Source organism: Scylla paramamosain, chromosome 38 (genome assembly GCF_035594125.1).
Source record: "Scylla paramamosain isolate STU-SP2022 chromosome 38, ASM3559412v1, whole genome shotgun sequence".
Classification (NCBI taxonomy): Eukaryota; Metazoa; Arthropoda; class Malacostraca; order Decapoda; family Portunidae; genus Scylla; species Scylla paramamosain.
This window is the reverse complement of record NC_087188.1, coordinates 3577972-3599942: the sequence shown is the minus strand read 5'-3', so window position 1 is coordinate 3599942 and position 21971 is coordinate 3577972. Positions and strand designations below refer to the sequence as shown.

General features: G+C 41.3%; 1 protein-coding gene across 4 annotated transcripts in view; it reads left to right on the top strand.

Moving 5' to 3' along the window:
• Positions 1-21971, top strand: part of LOC135091606 (uncharacterized) — a 47435-nt gene that overhangs the window by 5842 nt on the left and 19622 nt on the right. Inside the window, exons 2-6 of one of the 4 annotated variants that reach the window (XM_063989365.1) lie at positions 6387-6572; positions 11842-12039; positions 15167-15388; positions 17926-18090; positions 18208-18373. In XM_063989365.1, coding sequence (XP_063845435.1) covers positions 6549-6572; positions 11842-12039; positions 15167-15388; positions 17926-18090; positions 18208-18373 — 775 coding nt within the window. In that variant the 5' untranslated portion in view covers positions 6387-6548. Of the gene's footprint in view, positions 1-6386; positions 6573-8903; positions 9040-11841; positions 12040-15166; positions 15389-17925; positions 18091-18207; positions 18374-21971 lie in introns of those variants that run through there. The other 3 variants (XM_063989363.1, XM_063989364.1, XM_063989366.1) reach the window with 3 other exon arrangements.

Here is a 21971-nt window from a genome sequence, read left to right as displayed (position 1 = left end):
GATATCAGTGTGTCCCTTCGAGGCACAAACTGGCAGGACAAAGGTTCTCGTCATTTAGGCAATCTCTTGTGCTCGCCAGTTGGGTCTGCACATATTCTCGTGTCAGTAGCTTTTGGATGATGCCCAGGGAGATGTTATCTCTTTCCTTCCTTGCTTTGCTCAAGAATGCTTCCCTTTTCTTGTTCTTAATAAACCAGACTGAGAAAGAAAAGGGAAGTGTTAAATAAGGTAAATGGTATGCCATGGCACAAGGTGTGTCAGGAAAGTTCTAGGACTGGTGTCACAAAAGATTATTTTGAATCCAAACTACAAACTACAAGTTTTCCCCTTCGAAGTAATCCCCCCTGGAGTCTAGTGCACTTTCCCATCCTTCTCTGCCATGCTTGCATGCACTCCTGGAAGAATCATCCGGGATCCTCCACAGCTCCGTCGTCACAGCCTTTTTGATGTCCACGTCTTCAAAACGGGTCCCCTTTATGACCGCCTTGAGCTTGGGGTAGAGAAAAAAAATCATACGGAGCCTGGTCAGGTGAGTAGGGAGGTTGCTCCAGCACGGCGATGTTCTCGGCCAAGAACTGTCGGATGCTGAGGGCATTGTGAGCAGGCGCGTTGTCATGGTGAAGCAGCCACGAGTTTTCCTGCCACAACTCTTGCCTCTTCTCGCACACTGAACGAAGCAAATGCCGCAGTATCTCTCTGTAGACATGCTGGTTGATTGTCTGGCCCTATGGCAAGAACTCGCAGTGGACAATACCCCACAAATCGAAGAATACAATCAACATGACTTTAGACTTTGATTGTCTTGCTTTCTTAGGCCTTGGCGACATCGGACTCTTTCACTGTCGCTCTGGCGTTTGGTCTTTGGGTCGTACTCAAAGATCCATGACTTATCACCGGTGATGACTCTCCCTAGCAAGTCTGGTTCGGTTTCGAGACGCTTGAGGATGTCCTGACACACTTGCATGCGTCAATCCTTCTGGTCATCGTTCACCAGTTTTGGCACTGTCTTTGCGCAGACTTTCCGCATGTCTAAATCTTCAGTGATAATCTTCCAGACGTTGTCCCGATTCATGCCCAGATCATTTGCGATCAGTCGAACAGTCAGCCGACGATCGCTACGCACCATCTGTTTGACGCGCTCAACGTTGGTCTCAGTCCTGGTCGTTGAAGGCCTTCTGCTCCTGGGGTCGTCTTCCACGTTCTCACGTTCCTCTTTAAACCTCTTGCACCACTCAAAAACACGTGAGCGTGACATCGTCTCATCTACGTACCCTTCCTGCAGCAATCCCAGTGCTTCTGAAGCAGTTTTCCCCAACCGAACCAGAAACTTCAAGTTTGTTCGTTGCTCTGTCCTCATTGCTTGATGATCTGAAACAGAGGTTATGCATGTGGAAAAAAGTTCAATGGCTGCAGAGAGCTGAGATCACAGTTATATATTCTAGGGGGATTACTTTAAAAGGGAAAACTTGTAGTTTGTAGTTTCGATTTGAAATAAATCTTTTATGACACCAGTCTTGGAACTTTTCTGGCACACCTTGTATGCTCGTTAAAGATCAGACAGATACTTACCCTGAAGCTCCTGCAGATTTCTTGCTGCCATATCGTAGTGCTGGGGAGAGATTTTAAGGTTCCCTTTTTCCTGCTTCAGGCATTCCAGTACTATTTTGCAGGTGCAGGTTATTTTCCTCGCGTACGAGTCGCTGAAAATGTCCTTTTTAACGATCAGGTACCCGGGAGGATCTTCATTTGTAGCATATTCATATTTGTGACATGAGAGTGCCTGTTAGGAGGGACACAGATCTATTGGTTAGGCCATATTGCAGCACTTCTGCAATCATTTTCACATTCTTTAGGATGGTGACATTGGCCAGGGCCGTATACCTTTCCAGGTACTCCTTATAATTTTTAAGAAATAATTTGATGGAGTCCTCTGTGCTGTTCATCCCCAGCCATAGGATGGATAGGCGGCTGGTCGCCGGTAGCACCGTAACAGATGTTACGGGAGGTGGGGATCTATTTGATAGAATTTCGGGCAAGGTGGGGCTAGAAGAGGCCGGCAAAGATCCTGCACCTTGTTGATGTAACTATCATTATCTCCTAGGCACCATAGTTTATAACACCATTTGATTGGCTTCATTGGGTTGTATTGTTTCAGGCAGCTTCTGCCTTTGAAGTGCATGTAACATTGACTCATCTACACTGAAGTGGGTGCTCTTTCGTCTCTAAATCTTTCATTCAGAGCTTCAACAAGTGGCCTCACTTTATATATCTTGTCTCTCCTGTCTAATTTAGCATTGTCATTCTCGTGTAAATTACTGAGAACGTACTGAAATCTGTCGCAAGTCATCGCCCTTCGAATAGCACAGACACCTGTATCATCTCCATTCATCCAGTTATGGCGTAGTGATGGTAGACGATGGTAGCCCATCATAACGTTAATTCCAAAAAAGACTTGCATTTCATCTTTCAAAATATTTCCAACTTTTCCTTTCTGAGTGCAGTACGAGTTTGTTTCAAATACTAGTGTCAACCACTTCAGCATAAAAAAAAAAAACATGAGAAAGGCATCACCTGAGTCTGTGGTTGTGTTTGTATCTTCAATTTGATCTGGTCGAAACACTCTCTCTTCCACTGATTGCGCTTTCTTTACCTGCGACGTTCTTTGTTCTTGTTATTTACTTCCGGGGTTGGGTTAAGTTCACGACATGTAAACACATCAAGTGCCAGATGATCGATGATTCACGATTATCGGTGGGAACTGAGACTCTCGAGAGGTGATCTCTCGCTTACAGTAATAACCTGTATTACTATGGCGACGATTGCAAGGCGGGATCCAGCGATCCTGTCAGAGCGATGAGGGTTAAGGGGATAAGTGAGTCATTACTGGCTGTACACCCTGGTCTACTTGTATAGAATAGGAGTCTCGACAGTAGTCTACCAGAGAGGGTAGTTGTGTTTCGGCAGTAGACACCTGCCGAAACGATAATTACTCCCAGTGAGGTCTAAAGCACTGTTCAGGGGGTGCTGTAAACTTATCATTAAACCCAGCTGTGACCTCACTCAACGTTTCCCTTTGTGTCTTACAACACAAGGGGGCAGTCACAGCCTGCCCTCTAAAGACAACTCTCTTCCTCCACACAAAACTACAAGCACCTAATAACACACACACCCTTCACTCAAAAACTTCAAAATTATCATGGCGACTCCTACACCAGCCTCGGAGTCCCCATCTGGGGAGGGGACCATAAATATCCCCGTCGGACTGCCTTGCTGTCGACGACCTTAAGTGTCTTGACACCCCCCTCAACTTTTTCTTCATTAACTTCTGCAACATTCGCGATCTAAGATCTAATCTTCAATCTGTAGAACACCACCTCTCCTCTTCTAAACCTCATCTTCTTTTCCTCACTGAAACTCAGGTGTCTGAGGCAACTGACAGTAGCCCCTTTTCTGTTCCCTCCTACTTTCTCTATCCTCATTTTCGATCCAAAGCTGGATGATGCGTTTATGTGCGCAATGATTTAACCTGCTCTCGTGCCCACGCTCTTGAATCTTCTGAGTTTTCCACCATCTGGCTACGACTAAAGAGTCACTCTCAAACTAAATTTATCAGTGCTGTATACCTCTCACCTAACTCCTCTGACTATAAGAAATTCTTTGACTACTTAACTTCCAAAGTGGAGCACATTCTGACCCTATTCCCTTTTGCAGAGATCTCCATTCTTGGAGACTTCAATGTTCACCACCAGCTTTGGCTTTTCTCTTCCTTCACTGACCATCCTGGTGAACTAGCCCTCAACTTTGCTATCCTCTACGACCTAGAGCAATTGGTGCAACACCCTACTCGTATTCCTGACCGTCTTGGAGATACGCCTTTTCCTGACCTCTAATCCTTCTGCTTATGCTGTCACCCTTTCTTCTCCGTTGGGCTCCTCCGATCATAATCTCATATCTGTATCTTGTCCTATCGCTCCAATCCCTCCTCAGGATTCCCCTAAGCGAAGGTGCCTCTGGCGTTTTGCCTCTGCTAGTTGGGGGGACCTCAGGAGGTATTTTGCTGATTTTCCTTGGAATGACCACTGCTTCCGTGTCAGAGACCCGTCTTTGTGTGCTGAGCACATAACAGAGGTGATAGTGTCTGACATGGAGGCGTACATTCCTCACTTTTTCTCGACCTAAACCTTCCAAACCTTGATTTAACACAGCTTGTTCTCGTGCTGTACATGATAGAGAGGTGGCCCACAAAAGGTACTTAAGCCTTCCATCACCAGAATCTCATGCACTTTATATTTCTGCCCGGAACCATGCTAAGTCTGTTTTCCAACTAGCCAAAAACTTCTTCATTAACAGAAAGTGTCAAAACCTTTCAAGATCTAACTCCCCTCGTGATTTCTGGCATCTAGCCAAAAATATCTCCAATAACTTTGCTTCTTCTTCCTTCCCTCCTTTATTTCAACCAGATTGCACCACTGCTATCACATCTATCTCTAAAGCTGAACTCTTTGCTCAAACCTTTGCTAAAGCTCTATCTTGGACGATTACGGGCTTGTTCCTCCCTCTCCTCCACCCTCTGACTACTTCATGCCACGTATTAAAATTCTTCGCAATGATGTTTTCCATGCCCTTGCTGGCCTAAACCCTCGGAAGGCTTATGGACCTGATGGGGTCCCTCCTATTGTTCTCCGAAACTGTGCCTCCTTGCTTGCACCTTGCCTGGTCAAACTTTTCAGCTCTGTCTGTCAACATCTACCTTTCCTTCTTGCTGGAAGTTTGCCTACATTCAGCCTGTTCCTAAAAAGGGTGACCGTTCTAATCCCTCAAACTACCGTCCTATTGCTTTAATCTCCTGCCTATCTAAAAATTTTGAATCTATCCTCAACAGGAAGATTCTTAAACATCTATCACTTCACAACCTTCTACCTGATCGCCAGTATGGGTTCCGTCAAGGCCGCTCTACTGGTGATCTTCTGGCTTTCCTTACTTAGTTTTGGTCATCCTCTTTTAGAGATTTTGGTGAAACTTTTGCTGTTGCCTTGGACATATCAAAAGCTTTTGATAGAGTCTGGTATAAAGCTTTGATTTCCAAACTACCCTCCTACGGCTTCTATCCTTCTCTCTGTAACTTCATCTCAAGTTTCCTTTCTGACCGTTCTATTGCTGCTGTGGTTGTGGTAGACGGTCACTGTTCTTCTCCTAAATCTATTAACAGTGGTGTTCCTCAGGGTTCTGTCCTGTCACCCACTCTCTTCTTATTATTCATTAATGATCTTCTAAACCAAACTTCTTGTCCTATCCACTCCTACGCTGATGATACCACCCTGCACTTTTCCACATCTTTTCATAGACGTCCAACCCTTCAGGAGGTAAATATTTCACGCAGGGAAGCCGCAGAACGCCCGACTTCTGATCTTTCTAAAATTTCTGATTGGGGCAGAGCAAACTTGGTATTGTTCAGTGCCTCAAAAACTCAATTCCTCCATCTGTCAGCTCGACATAACCTTCCAGACAACTAACCCCTCTTCTTCAATGACACTCAACTGTCCCCCTCTTCTACACTGCACATCCTCGGTCTGTCCTATACTTATAATCTGAACTGGAAATTTCACATCTCATCTCTAGCTAAAACAGCTTCTATGAAGTTAGGTGTTCTGAGACGTCTTCGCCAGTTGTTTCTCACCCCCCCCCCCAGCTGCTAACTCTGTACAAGGGCCTTATCCATCCATGTATGGAGTATGTTTCACATGTCTGGAGGGTTTCCACTCATATTACTCTTCTAGACAGGGTGGAATCAAAAGCTTTTCGTCTCATCAACTCCTCTCCTTTAACTGACTGTCTTCAGCCTCTCTCTCACCGCAGCAATGTTGTATCTCTAGCTGTCTTCTACCGCTATTTTCACGCTAACTGCTCTTCTGATCTTGCTAACTGCATGCCTCCCCTCCTCCCGCGGCCTCGCTGCACAAGATTTTCTTCTTTCTCTTACCCCTGTTCTGTCCACCTCTCTAACGCAAGAGTTAACCAGTATTCTCAATCATTCATCCCTTTCTCTGGTAAACTCTGGAACTCCACCTGTATTTCCACCTTCCTATGACTTGAATTCTTTCAAGAGGGAGGTTTCAAGACACTTATCCATCAATTTTTGACTACTGCTTTGACACTTTTATGGGACTGGCATTTCAGTGGGCATTTTTTTTTTTTATTGGATTTTTGTTGCCCTTGGCCAGTGTCCCTCCTAAATAAAAAAAATGAAAATAAATAAAAATAAATAAATAATACTCCATACCCAGGGAAGTGACTCCTCGGCTGCGTGTGTGTGCAGTGATCCTGCTTTCCTCATTGATACAAATCACTGAGTTTCTATTTTTTTTCCTTCTTCCCACAACTATGAGAGATGCCTCCATCTGGGAGGTGAGGAGGCTGATGTGGCATTCAGCAAGGAGCTCTTCCAGCGGTGGTAGTGCACCAGACCAACGTAGCCATCGGACAGGGCCTTGAGGCGCTTGTCTGTCCAGGTTCCAGTTCCCTGTGCCGGAGGCTGCCTCTGGTTCTGGATGTCCTCTATCATCTGTGCATTGGCAAGTGTTACTCTTTCATATTATATTTGTCATGTAATCTCTTTACACCAGCAACTTACAAGTCATTAGTTGTGTTTGTATGTCTTAAGGCCTGACATGTACTAACCTGCAACAGTTCATCAGCATCTCTGTCCGTTGCTTCTGCGAGATCTTGTAATGAAATGTCAAGAAACATTAATGTCTTTAGCTTCATACCATAAAGAATGGACTTGAATTTTTTTCTGTCATTCTAGACAGACTCGGAACATTTCTGGTGATGACGTCCGTCACCAGTAAACCAGGGATCAATGTGAAAGGAATGCAATTAACTTCTTTCTTTCCTTAAATACGCAACACTTCAATGGTCATAATGAATTGAAATGCTGTTGCATGCATCTGAAGACAAGGAAGCAACACGTATATTATGAACTTGGTGAGAAATCAGTTCAAGGAAGGAAAACAGCTTAACTTTTTTTATGTGAAGGTCACTGGCCAAGGGCAACGAAAAAAAGAAAAAAAGAAATCACTGAGGTGTCGGTTCCAAAAAAAAAAAAAAAGTCAAAAGGATATTACAAAATTGGAGGATAGCTATCTTGAAACCTTCCCCTCAACAATATTCAAGTCGCTGGAAGGGGAAAATATAGAAGCAGGTAGGGAGTTCCAGAGTCTACCAGAAAAAGGAACAAATGGTTGAGGAAAGGAAGGAGAAAAACTGGCAGAGACAGGTCAGAATGCCTAACTTTAGAGAAACTGTTTTAGGTAGAGATAAAATATGAAGGTTCCAGTTCAGATTATTAGTAAGAAGAGACCAAGGATGTTCATTGTAGAAGAGGGAGACAGTTGAGTGTCAATGAAGAGAGGATAGTTACTGGGAGGTTGTGTCAAGTTGATAAGAGGAGGGACTGAGTTATTGAAGCAGTTATTGGGGCAGTTTGCTCTGCCCCAATCAAAAATATTAGTGATCAGAAGTCAGGCATTCTGTGGCATCCTCCTGTAAGTTGTTTGGTTGCTGAAGTGTTGGATGTCTGTAAAAAGACATTAAAATCTCTAAAAGAGGATGATCAAGACTCTGTAAGGAAGGCCAGAAGATCATTATGAGAGCAGCCACCACAGAACCCATACTGCCAATCAGATATAAGACTGTAAAGTGTCAGTGTGTGTGTGTGTGTGTGTGTGTGTGTGTGTGTGTGTGTGCGCGCGCGCGGTCAGCTCTAGTCTGAGTCAGACATGCCTGGGTCTGCTCCAAGAAAACTGAATTACAGATATAGCGGGATGAGTTGATTGAAACTATATTGTCTAATGAAAGCAGTGATTCTGAAGCAGCAGCCTGATTAAAAGATCTCCCGTTAAGCACTGCCAATGAATTAGCAGACCTAAGGCAAATTATAACAAATTATGAAACAGCTGCAGACAAGAAGTTGTCGGAAATGTAACAAAAAAGTAGACAAGCAGGCTGAAATAATCATGAAGCAGCAGTCGTTCGTCAAGCAAATTGATCATAAGGAAAGGGAAACAGTGGTGCCGGGTGTCCCAGATGAGGAAGAGGCATCTGAGTTTTTTGTTAATAAGAATAATGATGCTCCTTCCTATGTCAAAATAAGGTGTTTCAGGCTACTCTCATGTCAACCTTGCTTTATGGCCGAGTCGTGGCTAGGAGACGTATCATACTCATTCCACCAAATCTCTGAAACAGCCATGGGATATCAAGTGATTGTTCATTTAATATTTCTCTTATTTGAGTAGTCTTATTGCCAGCTGACTGGATATTTACAAAACCACACTTTAAATAGTGAATAGTAAACATGAAATTCATGATCAGTAATGGAAGCCAATTTAGTCAACTCAGTAGCGAAAGTCTTGCAACACCTAGCATTGACTGAATGGCTCTTCTGTGACATCATGGACTTGATATCTACCTCAGCGCAATAAAACTTTATCACCATGATCATGGATTGCTTTACGGACTACATTCTGATGGAAACGGTAATGCTATTTCAGTATTATCCTGTATTTGTCTTAGGTGACAAATTCCATATACCCTATGCGTATGTCATTATTATTACGGGAGTTTGACCAAGGAAGGATGGCAAATGACATAAGGGTGACAGATAATTAAGTTTTCATCACTTAGTGAAGTGAGTTCACGCTGCCATCCATATTCTTCTTAAATCTTACCATATTACTGATATAGCTTACAAAGTATCGTTGTACTATTAAACAATTTTAATATGTAATTTAGGAAATAAAACAGGCACAAAAGGATAAGAACTTGAGCGATTTGCTAAAGAAATAAGTACATTCTCCATTACTCTCCTCTACAATCAAGATCAAGATTATCAGTTTGGCGTGGCTGTGGTCTGTGGTAGCGGCACGTGTTCACCACAAAATGAGCGAAATACCTGTCAGGAGGCGATCTAGAGAGGAAAGAGAAGCTTCAAATGTAAGGAGTGGTGGTGATGGCACTGGTGTGCCTGGAGCAAGTGTCAAGGTTCGTAGGTAATACAGGTTTGATATGTGTCTCACAGTCACCGGCTCACCGGCCATTACTGCCTGGCCTGGCAGTGGCAGACTGATGCTGGTTTCTGCATAGTTGCCTTCTCTGTGGCGTTTGCAACGTGTCATCGCCACTCGCTAGTAGGGAAGGCATAAACAGTGATAGACTAGAAAACACGCATGACGTGTTTCCCTCCGGCAGCGGTAGTGTGCTGGTGGTTTGCTTCACCTCCTGCACAAGGCAGCACTGAGAGTGGCGGTGCTGGCCGAAGCAGGTACACTATTGCTGAAGAATGGTGCTGTAAAGATGAGAATGCCAGGATTTGTACTTTTCTGCATTTATTTTAGTCAATATCGGTGTATTAAATTTCGTGCTGTTATTTCAGAATCACTACAAACTCACTTCTACCATTGACCGTCGCAAAGCCTCGACAAGAATTTCCTGTTTAGGAAAGTTCCCTAGAAATTTCCCGAATCACAGGGAATTTTTCAGGGCGTTTTTTCGTTTAAAAATACGACGATTGATACATTCCTAGTTAAACTTAACCTAACTAACCCTCTAACCAAGTGGTTCTTAACCCGGGGGCCATAGCTAGAATTTAGGGGTGGACATAGCAGGCTGTTACAAATTATACATTTCTAAATTATATTAGGAATCTGAATTATTAAGAAAAAAAAAAAAAGACTTGCATCACTCAGTCCTAGCAGCAAAAAAAATTCTATCAAATACAAAATAATAATGACTCAGCTTTGAGAACACCTTTGCTTTATTAGAAATTTAACAATTTCATTGTAATAATATAGTTCCTTAATTTGCATTTACCAGTAAGATTATTATAATTTTACCTCTCAGTCCACTGCCAAGTTAGGCCCACAAAATGACTTCCAACAAGGTTTTAGAAGCAAGAGATCTTGCTTAACTGAGTGATACACTCACAAATTTATACTGGAATCCTTGGGAAGAGATGAAACTATGGATGCAGTCCACCTTGACTTTGCCAAGCCATATGACGAGTAGATGCAGTCCACCTTGACTTTGCCAAGGCATGTGACAACTTACACCACCAGATCCTCCTGCAAAAACTGTCTCAACATGGAATGAAGGGCAAAATAAGATGGTAGATCCAATCCTTTCTAATAGGAAGGTATCAAGTAACATGTGCAAGGAGCAGCATCAAGAAGGATACACTATAACAAGTGGAGTCCCCCAAGGTAGTGTTATGGGACCAATCCTCTTTGTTATGATTAATGACCAACACAGACATATGAAGCTCACTCCTGTCTTTTACGGATGACATCCAAATTTTCAGCCTCACACATCACAGAGATGACATGTCAAAGTTACAAGAAGACTGAGAAAATCTGGACAGAAGTGAATAATGTGAAACTAAATGAAGAAAAATTTGAGGTCAATAAGGTCAATAAGTTTTGCAGTAACAACACTTTCAACACCTCTTAAGAAAGACCAAATGGCACAAGCAGAAAACAAAACACAAGTCAGACTTAAGATGCCTCCTTTACTGTCACACAGAAAAATAGCTGCAAAGTGCAGACAATTAATGGGGTATATACTGAGAACATTTAGCACAAGAGGCAACACAGCCATGATCACTCTGTGGAAATGAGTAACCTTACCTCACACTGACTACTGCTCCCAATTCTTGGCCCTTCACAAACAAAACACATTGACACAGAGGGAGTGCAAAAAACATTCACCTTCTGTATAAGAATATCTGAGGAACAAGACGAACAAAGAAGAAAATTAATTGCTTGGCAAGACAGAAAATGCAATTTATACCCAGTAGAAAGAAGAATAGCGAGATATTGAATTATACATACCTGGAAAGTAATTGAAAACCAAATTGTCTGACCCAGAAACATGCACCCACTTAGAAGAAGCAAGAACAGGAAGAAAGTGTGCCTAGTCTCACCTTCCTTCAAACTGCCCCTCAAGAACCAGAACCCTCCAGTGCAGCAGTGTTTCAAGGAGGAACCTGTACCTATTTGCCTGCCTCCCACCATATAAGTCCATAACCATAGGTGGGAGTTAGTGGTTATCTGATAATTATCTTTCCATAAGTCCATAACCATAGGTGGGAGTTAGCGGTTATCTGATAATTATCTTTCCTGCGTTATCGATTCTTTGTTATCGCCGATACTTTTGCTTCAAACTAGCAACAATTGATAATTTTAGTTTTTGGAATATGAGCATGTTGAAGTTTTAGACTTTCAAAATCAAACCATATTTGGGGACCAGCATCTCTCTCTCTCTCTCTCTCTCTCTCTCTCTCTCTCTCTCTCTCTCTCTCTCTCTCTCTCTCTCTCTCTCTCTCTCTCTCTCTCTTCTCCCTTGGCTGGTGACCCTACAAAAAAAGTAGTTACTGTACTTAAAGCAGTACTTTACATTAGTGAAGAGAGGATAAACATTGAGTTTTATTTTTTATTCTAAGATTTTTTTTTTTTTTTTAAGGTAAAGATAAAAAATATAGATTTGGATTTATTGATTTTATTATTTAAAATATCAATATCATTATTATTAGTATTGGAGTTTTGGATTTATCGATTTATCTGTTATCATCTCATCGGGCAATAAATTTATCACCAGTAACTGATCATCAGTTATTGCTGGTAAGGTTATTGTTAAGGTTATTGTTATCGGTATGTTGGTTATCGTGATAAATCTTTTCATTACCGTGCCCAGCTCTGTCCATACGTCAGGGAGTGAATACAGGAAACTTAGAGAGGTGGTGTGGTTTGCTGTGGTCTTACTCTGGGTAACCTTTTGAACCTCTTACAGGTGGGAGAAGACTATGGATCAGACCTTTTTAAGTCTGATGATGATGATGATGGCTGTGATTATGTCCAGCCCACAGACAGCAGCAGCAATGATGAATCAAGTGATAAGTGTGCAAGAAATCCTCCCTGTGGCTCCACAGTGCCTGCCATGACCAGGGTGCCTCAGGAAGCAACTACTTTTTCAGTGGTCCCAGTCTTGGTAAATAGTTTTTGATGATTTTTTACCACTACTAATCATTCTAAAGCATTCTATGACAAAATACATAGGAAGAATAGCCAGCATATCATCAGTGCCCAGAGGCCATGATATAACTCCAAAATTAACTACATATTTGAGTGAAGGGAACAACAGAACAGTGTCCTGAGTAATTGTTAGGTTTGACACACTCAGTATGGCACAACCCACTGGTGGGTCCTGAGTAACTGTTAGGCTTGACACACTCAGTATGGCAGGACTCACTGGTGGGTCCTGAGTAACTGTTAGGTTTGACACACTCAGTACAGCACTGGTGGGTCCTGAGTAACTTAGGCTTGACATGCTCAGTACAGCACGACCCACTGGTGGGTCCTAAGTGACTGTTAGGCTTGACATAGTCAATATGGCAGGACCCACTGTTGGGTCCTGAGTAACTGTTAGGCTTGACACAGTACAGCTGGTGGTCAGTATCACTGGTTGGTCCTGAGTAACTGTTAGGCTTGACACACTCAGTACAGCACAACCCACTGGTTGGTCCTGAGTAACTGTTAGGCTTGACACACTCAGTATGGCAGGACCCACTGGTGGGTCCTGGTATACTAGCCAGGTTTGCAATGTGACCCACCAGTGGGTTGTAGTTCAGTGATCATATACTTTTGTTACAAAGCAATGTCAATGAAATATGTAGAATACTCAAATTATTGTACAAACACCAAGTGCTTGAATTGTTAAAGAACTCATTTGTAGATGTTACCATTAAATTCATAATTACCATTAAATTCATAATTGAAATTATATTGATGTATTGGTGTCATTCTGTAGCAGCTGACGCATCTCTTTGTTAATATTCATTTTGGCACTTTATCTGCTTCTAGATAATGTTGCCCTCTTGGGGATTCCCCAGTACTTGCTGCCTTCTGCCTGGCTGTAAGTTTTCAATAGAGTCAGTTATGAGTGACAGTATGAGACTCTTGAAAACACAGTAATGAGAGTGGCTTATGAGAAAAGTACTTGTTACAGATTGTCTAAACCTTTAGTACTGGAGTAACAGTAAGCAACTTTACTGCAATTTTCACATACTATTTATTTATTTATTTTTATTTATTTGTTTATTTATTTTATTTTTATTTATTTTATTTATTTATTTATTTATTTTTTATTTATTTATTTATTTTTTCAGGCTGTGTAGTAGCCTGACATCTGGTCTGAAGCACCTAGCCTTTTCTTAGTTTTGTTGTGGTCTACAAAACTTTTTGGTTTTACAATTTGATCTCCATATCCTGATGTTTTACTAGTTGGTATTAACATGTCATTATATTCTGGGGTAGAGGACAATGTGATAACACTCCTCTTATCTTTTCAATGAAACACTTTGACCCTTTTATCATTTTGCATTTAGATTATTTCCCCTTTATTTATTTGTCCTTTTGCAACCTTATTTGAAAGTCCTGCCCAAGAAGAATGACCTGTGCCACAAAGATGTGTCTTTTGTGACAACAAGTCCTCTGAAGTATATAAATTGTCACTGTACAATGTCATACTCACATCAAGCAGAGGTGTCATCACTCTGACAGTTGTTGTGTCTATAGCACCTAAATGTTGCCATCTGTCATCTTTCCCACAGTGCTTCTCATAGTTCCATATATATCTATCAGCATTACACTGTTTGAACAATTTTCAAGTTTTTAATCAATGAGATGCTTCGCTTTATATATTTTGTGTCTGCATGTGCAAAAGCTTTAAAGAAGCACAAATGCCTAAGAAAAGTTGAAACTAGTCCCAATTCACAGCAGTGGGGTCATCACTAACATGTAATGTTTTAACCTCTTTGACATGATGACACAGTATACGCATTATTTCATCTCTGATAACATATGTGAGAGACAAGCATACTGCGTCATGGTCATTTGAGTGTGTGTGTGTGTGTGTGTGTGTGTGTGTGTGTGTGTGTGTGTGTGTGTGTGTGTGTGTGTGTGTGTTTCATGTGAAACTATTTCAGTCTTGCACCAACAGTACATCTCTGTTTCATTGTATGAATATTGTATAAATATTGTATAAATAATGATGAATATCATTGTATAAATAATGATGAACATTTTTTATATATTTCTTTTTCAACCAGCTCCTCCCTATATCTCTGTTATCTCCCCTTCACCCTCCATTATGTAGTATCTTGCTCTTTTCTCTCCCTTCCTCCTCACAAGCATTCACAAGAAAAGTGGTGGGATGGGTGGTGGGAAAGAGTGTGACAAAGCAAAATGTTTGGCAACAGTCGTGTTTTGCTTTTGTACTATTATTATAATACTGGTACATATTTCTATTTGTTATTATTTCACTCATTGCCAAAATATTATAGTATAATTTAGCAGATGACAACTTCTTCACACATGCAAGTTGGCCATCTCTCTCTCTCTCTCTCTCTCTCTCTCTCTCTCTCTCTCTCTCTCTCTCTCTCTCTCTCTCTCTCTCTCTCTCTCTCTCTCTCTCTCTCTCTCTCTTGCTGTGTAAGGCACAATGGAATCATTGGTTAAATAGTATGTTATTATTCTTATACATAGTATGTTATAATTATGTTTAGTTTTGTGAATATCAGTGGTGGAGTCTTAAAGCTTGCCACGTGCGTGGAAATCCCAGATATGACGTGTGGCATGTGTTTTGACTAGCTGTACCAAAGAAGTTAATGCAAATTGCATCTAATGCTGGGGGTTGGTTTGTTTCCAAGTCATAGTCTAACACAAGGAACTTAAAATCTGATGCAGGAATGGGTCACAACAATCTGCACTGGCAGCCACACTGAACATGTAAAGTAACTAGATTTCTGTTCATTCTAGGTATTTCTTTGTTTTGTATTACTGTTATTTTCAGTTGAGGCATCTTGCATCAATTGTTAAATTTTGGTTTTATCAATTTATCTTTTATCACCTCAATGGGCGATAAATTTTTCACCATTTATCAATTACTGGTTATCACTGATAAGGTCATCGTTATCGATTTATTGGTGATTGTGATAAGTCTTTTTGTTATTGTGCCCTGCTATATCCATGATGTCAAGGAGTGAATACAGGCAACTTCAAGAGGTGGTGTGGTTTTCTGTGGTCCTACTCTGGGTAACATTCTGAACCTCTTACAGGTGAGAGAAGATTGTGGATCAGACCTTTTTGAGTCTGATGATGATGTGGCTGACCATAATTATGTCCAGCCCTCACAATTCACCAACAGCAATGACTTCAGGTGGTCACTGGAGCTGCTTCACACTGCCATCCGCGAGCACCGGTGGGACAATGCCTTCAGGTTCCTGCCGTGTGTCATCACCCACACAGCACCACATCTTCCCCTGGAGTTCCTGTTGCGGGTGTGTGTCCTGTTTTACCTGTAGATTCTCTGTTGTGGATGTACTTGTGTGTATTCCTCTCTTTCAGGGTGGCACAAGCTGTCTTAACTGAAGTGTGTGGATATATAACTCATGCCTTTTCTTGTATTAGTCTAGTGACCTTTTGCAGTCACCTTATTTTCTTACATTATTTATTCTTTAGGGTAGTTATTACACAACACTGTAGTTGAAATAATGATTCATAGGTTCTTTATATTTTATAAATCGTTAGTAAGCCTGAGGAGTTATTTTTCTGATTCTCCTTGGAATGACTACCGCTTCTGTGCCAAAAACCCATCCTTGTGTGCTGAGCGCATAACAGAGGTGATACAGAGGTTTTATTGTAGGGATGTATCGATGTATCATAAATTGCAACTTAACACAGTATTCCATCAACTATCATGGGCTCACCTATCTCGCCTTCAGTACATTCTGGATTTTTCTGGCTAATATGTGCAAATTTATATCATGGGTTTCTGCAGCCGATAGGTATTTATATTTTTGAGGTTTTAATTATTTCTCTGATGAAATAAGCATTTTCTAGACCAAAAAATTTTTGAATTAGTAAATGAATATAAAAATACAGTACAGTACTGGGCTATATAACTCATTAATTAAAATATATTAAAAGAAAATATGTAGTGTATCGTAGAAGAGTAAACAAAGAATTGCACATACTGTATGGAAAACGAAACTCAGGAGGTGTAGGGTGTGGCTAGTTTCTGTTGTGTGATCTTGTTTCAAGCCCTACGATGTCCAAACATTCTGTACCTTCCAAGGCTTTGGCAGTGAACCCAAGTGTCACAGGAAGATGCTTACTATAGCAGAGAAGGTGAGAATCCTTGACATGCTTAAAGAAGGGAGAAGATATGCAAATGTAGGCCACCATTACAGCATCAATGAATCTAGTGTTCCCTACATCAAGAAGGAAAAGAAATATAATGGAGAGTTTATAAAAACTTAAATCTATAATAATAATAATAATAAAAATGAAATATATATACAAATTATAAAAATAATGAAAAAAATGCAAGTACAGTACTGTTCTTACTTCGCAGATTTTCGCCTGTGATGGGGTTTTGGAATGTAACACCCATGATAGTTGAGGGATTATCGTATACATCAGTTATATGGTCCAACATAATATATGTACTTTAAGTTATACACAGAACAGTAACAGTTCATTATAATCTAAACATACAAAGAAAGAATACTATAAATAAGACCACTCATCTCATAATCATCCCTTTTAGCAAGTAAAGTTTCCATTGTGGTGATCCCATATTGTTGCCTGAGCACAGCTGATTTTGAACACTGTTCGATGACGTGCCTTTCAGATTGGATTTCTCCACATTCACACAGGCACTAGTCCAAAGGCAAATGGCCCTCCCACACCTATTCCACCACCTTCCACAGCAAAGAAGTGGCTGCTCACTCATGTTCTGGCCCAGGATACATGATGTGCCTCTTTTATATTCTTTTTCATTTGTATTAGGATTTAAGGTACAGTAAAGTTGAAATCTCAATGAATGAGAGTTTAACACTTTTGTCTATGGTTGTCAAGAACAATTTGTACTTCACTAATATCATTGTGCAGTAAGTCCCTTAGGAGATGAGCAACGTGGTAATTATAACTTAAGATGGTGCGTATGGTGTGGGCTAATGGAACACCCTTAAGGTATGATATTTTGCTCCACATGAGTGAAAAGAATCTATGCCGTTTACTGATGACCATCGCATGTAATGTGGGTAATCCTAATTATAATAAACAAAGGTCATTACAGGTGGGCTTCCTCACCCTTAACACCTGTTTGACACACCACAGGTATTGGTTTTAAGTCTCTTAGACATGACTCAGCCATAAAGCAAGGTTGCCATGAGAGCAGCTTGAAATGCCTTATTTTGACATAGAAAGGAGCATCATTTTTCTTGTTAACAAAAGTAACAAATTTTAGAGTATTACACATTTTGTTTTCTGCATGAATCTTAATTGCCGTGGAAGCAGACCCATCAGCTGTGAATGGACTACCTAGACATACACAGTGGACTATCTAGATATACACAGGATACAACTGCTACATTGTCCACCATAACTGGCTGCTTATCATCATTGTCACCATTCACTACAAAAAAACTGAGTTTTAACTATGTTAATCTTCATTTCATGGGTACTTCAAAACCTGCTTAGAATTTAAAATTTTTTAATAATAGAACGTTTAGAAATTGACGAGATGATGATGTCCATGAGGACAGACACATATAACCCTCCCCATGGGTGATTTATCAATCTGATTAGGTAATTTACATATAAAACAAACAAGAAACAGGAAGTTGGGGAGCCCTAGCATACACCAATAGGAGCAGTGATAAGAGCAGTACCCACAATACAGTTTGTTATTCTGTATATAGCAACAATAGCACAAACTATAGTCTTCCACACCCTGGCTATTGAAGTCTTGTATATTTAAGGAAAGAATGATGTTATTTGTATTCCTCTCACATCAATCCCTTGCTTACAGGTGACGGACGTCATCACCAGAAATGTCCCAAGTCTGTCTGTGGATGACAGAAAAAAATTCAGGTCCATTCTTCATGGTATGAAGTTAGAGACATCAGTGTTTCATGACATTTTATCACAAGATCTTGCAGAAGCAACAGACAGAGATGCTGATGGACTATTGCAGGTTAGTACATGTCAGGCCTTTTTAAGACATACAAACAGAAGTATTGACTTGCAAGTTGCTGGTGTAAAGAGATTACATGACTAATATAATATGAAAGAGTAACACTCCAATGCACAGATGATAGAGGACATCCAGAACCAGAGGCAGCCTCCAGCACAGGGGATTGAGACAAGGACAGACAAGCGCTTCAAGGCCCTTTCTGATGGCTACATTGGTCTGGTGCACTACCACCGCTGGAAGAGCTCCTTGCTGAATGCCACAGCAGCCTCCCTGCCACTGGACGGTAAGCCCAAGGCACTAAGGGGAGGGAGGCATCTTTCATAGTTGTGGGAAGAGGGTAAAAAATAGAAACTCAGTAACTTGTATCAAAGAGGGAAGCAGGCATCTACTGCTCTGAGTGTCAGTGTCTGCTCCCTGCTGCTGCTGTTATCTGCTTTGCTGAGTGTCTCACCTGGAGTCTGATCTCAGGCCTTCCTCTCCATGGCTTATGCATGCTGTAGTTTCTTCTATATCTATTTTCCATTTATCTGTCTCCAAAACCTTGCTCCCTCCAGGATGGGGTGTTTACAGCAGAAGAGACTTTCCCTCCGTTTCCAAACATTCCCTTCTTGCTTGAAAAAGCACTTGTTATCTCTTAACACCTTTTCACACATACTCTTTTTTTTTTCTGTAATTTTTCTGTAAATCTTTAATTTCATAATGGAGCAGAACAGACTTTGTTTTGTTCATTGGCTCAAGACTCATTTCTTCCCCTATCCACTCAACATAATCTTCCAGACAACTTTCTTCCTCTACCCAAAATATTCTTGGTCTGCCCTTCATCAAACCTCTGAACTAGAAATTTCATATCTTTTATTGCCAAAAACAGTTTCTAAGTTGTTGGGTGTTTTGTTTCATCTTTGCTAGTTCTCCCCTGTACATTTGCTTACGTTGAATGAAATATAGGGTACATCCATAGTGTGAAGTTATTCACATGTTGGATGGGTTGTACTTGGTGCATTGGGAAGAATATTAATGCATTGTAACAAATAAGTTTGCTTAAGTTGTGCATAAATGGAATGAGTGAGTGATTCTCTCTCTCTCTCTCTCTCTCTCTCTCTCTCTCTCTCTCTCTCTCTCTCTCTCTCTCTCTCTCTCTCTCTCTCTCTCTCTCTCTCTCTCTCTCTCTCTCTCTATGAGGGGCACTGGCCAAGGGCAACAACATTATAATAAAAATAAAAGGCCTATTGAGGTACCAGTTCCTAAACAGAGTCAAAAGCCGAGGGGTTTGGGATCAAGAGAAGGATAGGGGGATATGGAAGATAAGGGAAGGACCATAGGGGAGAAAACTATGATGTAAGGGTCTGCCAATGAGATTTCCTCATACTGGATAGAGGGTGGGGCATGGTGCACCTCATTTACGTGATTGGTGGGAACAGGGATGGTGGGAGTAACAATAGAACGTCAAGGACAATATATGGAGTCTGTAGCTAAGAGCCAAGGCACAGTACGGGATCACTCAACAACAACTAAAACACAATGTAATTATGACACCTACGTAGGTGTAGGTGTCATACCTACACCTACGAGTAGGTGTCTACCTACTCGTATATTCTACTGGTGCTTCATGATGCCTACATAGGCGTCATTGTGTTGAAGGTGCTAATAGATTTAGGAGAAGACCAATGACTGTATACCAGAGCAGCAATAGAATGGTCAGAAAGGAAACTTGAGATGAAGTTACAAAGAGAAGGTTAGAAGCCGTAGGAGGGTAGTTTGGAAATTAAAGCTTTTTCCCATACTCTATCAAAAGGGGTTGTGAGGTCAAAACGAAGGATAAATTAGTTAAATCTGGAAAGATAACTAGCTCAGGGAAGGTGAGAAATAGCTTAAGTGTTTACTACACAAATTGTAGAAGTATTTTGAATAAAATAGACTTGCTTAGAGAAATAGCATGTGTAGAGAACCTTGATATCATTGCTTTAACAGAAACTTTTTTTTTTTTTTTTCATGTAGGAAGGACACTGGCCAAGGGCAAAAAAAATCTAATAAAAAAAATGCCCACTGAAATGCCAGTCCCATAAAAGGGTCAAAGCAGTGGTCAAAAATTGATGGATAAGTGTCTTGAAACCTCCCTCTTGAAGGAATTCAAGTCATAGGAAGGTGGAAATACAGAAGCAGGCAGGGAGTTCCAGAGTTTACCAGAGAAAGGGATGAATGATTGAGAATACTGGTTAACTCTTGCATTAGAGAGGTGGACAGAATAGGGGTGAGAGAAAGAAGAAAGTCTTGTGCAGCGAGGCCGCGGAAGGAGGGGAGGCATGCAGTTAGCAAGATCAGAAGAGCAGTTAGCATGAAAATAGTGGTAGAAGACAGCTAGATATGCAACATTGCGGCGGTGAGAGAGAGGCTGAAGACAGTCAGTTAGAGGAGAGTTGATGAGACGAAAAGCTTTTGATTCCACCCTGTCTGGAAGAGCAGTATGAGTGGAACCCCCCCAGACATGTGAAGCATACTCCATACATGGACGGATAAGGCCCTTGTACAGAGTTAGCAGCCGGGGGGGGGTGAGAAAAACTGGCGGAGACGTCTCAGAACACCTAACTTCATAGAAGCTCTTTTAGCTAGAGATGAGATGTGAAGTTTCCAGTTCAGATTACAAGTAAAGGACAGACCGAGGATGTTCAGTGTAGAAGAGGGGGACAGTTGAGTGTCATTGAAGAAGAGGGGATAGTTGTCTGGAAGGTTGTGTCGAGTTGATAGATGGAGGAATTGAGTTTTTGAGGCATTGAACAATACCAAGTTTGCTCTGTCCCAATCAGAAATTTTAGAAAGATCAGAAGTCGGGCGTTCTGCGGCTTCCCTGCATGATATGTTTACCTCCTGAAGGGTTGGACGTCTATGAAAAGACGTGAAAAGTGCAGGGTGGTATCATCAGCGTAGGAGTGGATAGGACAAGAAGTTTGGTTTAGAAGATCATTAATGAATAATAAGAAGAGAGTGGGTGACAGGACAGAACGCTGAGGAACACCACTGTTAATAGATTTAGGAGAACAGTGACCGTCTACCACAGCAGCAATAGAACGGTCAGAAAGGAAACGAGATGAAGTTGCAGAGAGAAGGATAGAAACCGTAGGAGGGTAGTTTGGAAATCAAAGCTTTGTGCCAGACTCTATCAAAAGCTTTTGATATGTCCAAGGCAACAGCAAAAGTTTCACCAAAATCTCTAAAAGAGGATGACCAAGACTCAGTAAGGAAAGCCAGAAGATCACCAGAAGAGCGGCCTTGACGGAACCCATACTGGCGATCAGATAGAAGGTTGTGAAGTGATAGATGTTTAAGAATCTTTCTGTTGAGGATAGATTCAAAAACTTTAGATAGGCAGGAAATTAAAGCAATAGGACGGTAGTTTGAGGGATTAGAACGGTCACCCTTTTTAGGAACAGGTTGAATGTAGGCAAACTTCCAGCAAGAAGGAAAGGTAGATGTTGACAGACACAGCTGAAAGAGTTTGACTAGGCAAGGTGCAAGCACGGAGGCACAGTTTCGGAGAACAATAGGAGGGACCCCATCAGGTTCATAAGCCTTCCGAGGGTTTAGGCCAGCGAGGGCATGGAAAACATCATTGCGAAGAATTTTAATAGGTGGCATGAAGTAGTCAGAGGGTGGAGGAGAGGGAGGAACAAGCCCAGAATTGTCCAAGGTAGAGTTTTTAGCAAAGGTTTGAGCAAAGAGTTCAGCCTTAGAAATAGATGTGATAGCAGTGGTGCCATCTGGTTGAAATAGAGGAGGGAAAGAAGAAGCAAAGTTATTGGAGATATTTTTGGCTAGATGCCAGAAATCACGAGGGGAGTTAGATCTTGAAAGGTTTTGACATTTCTGTTAATGAAGGAGTTTTGGCT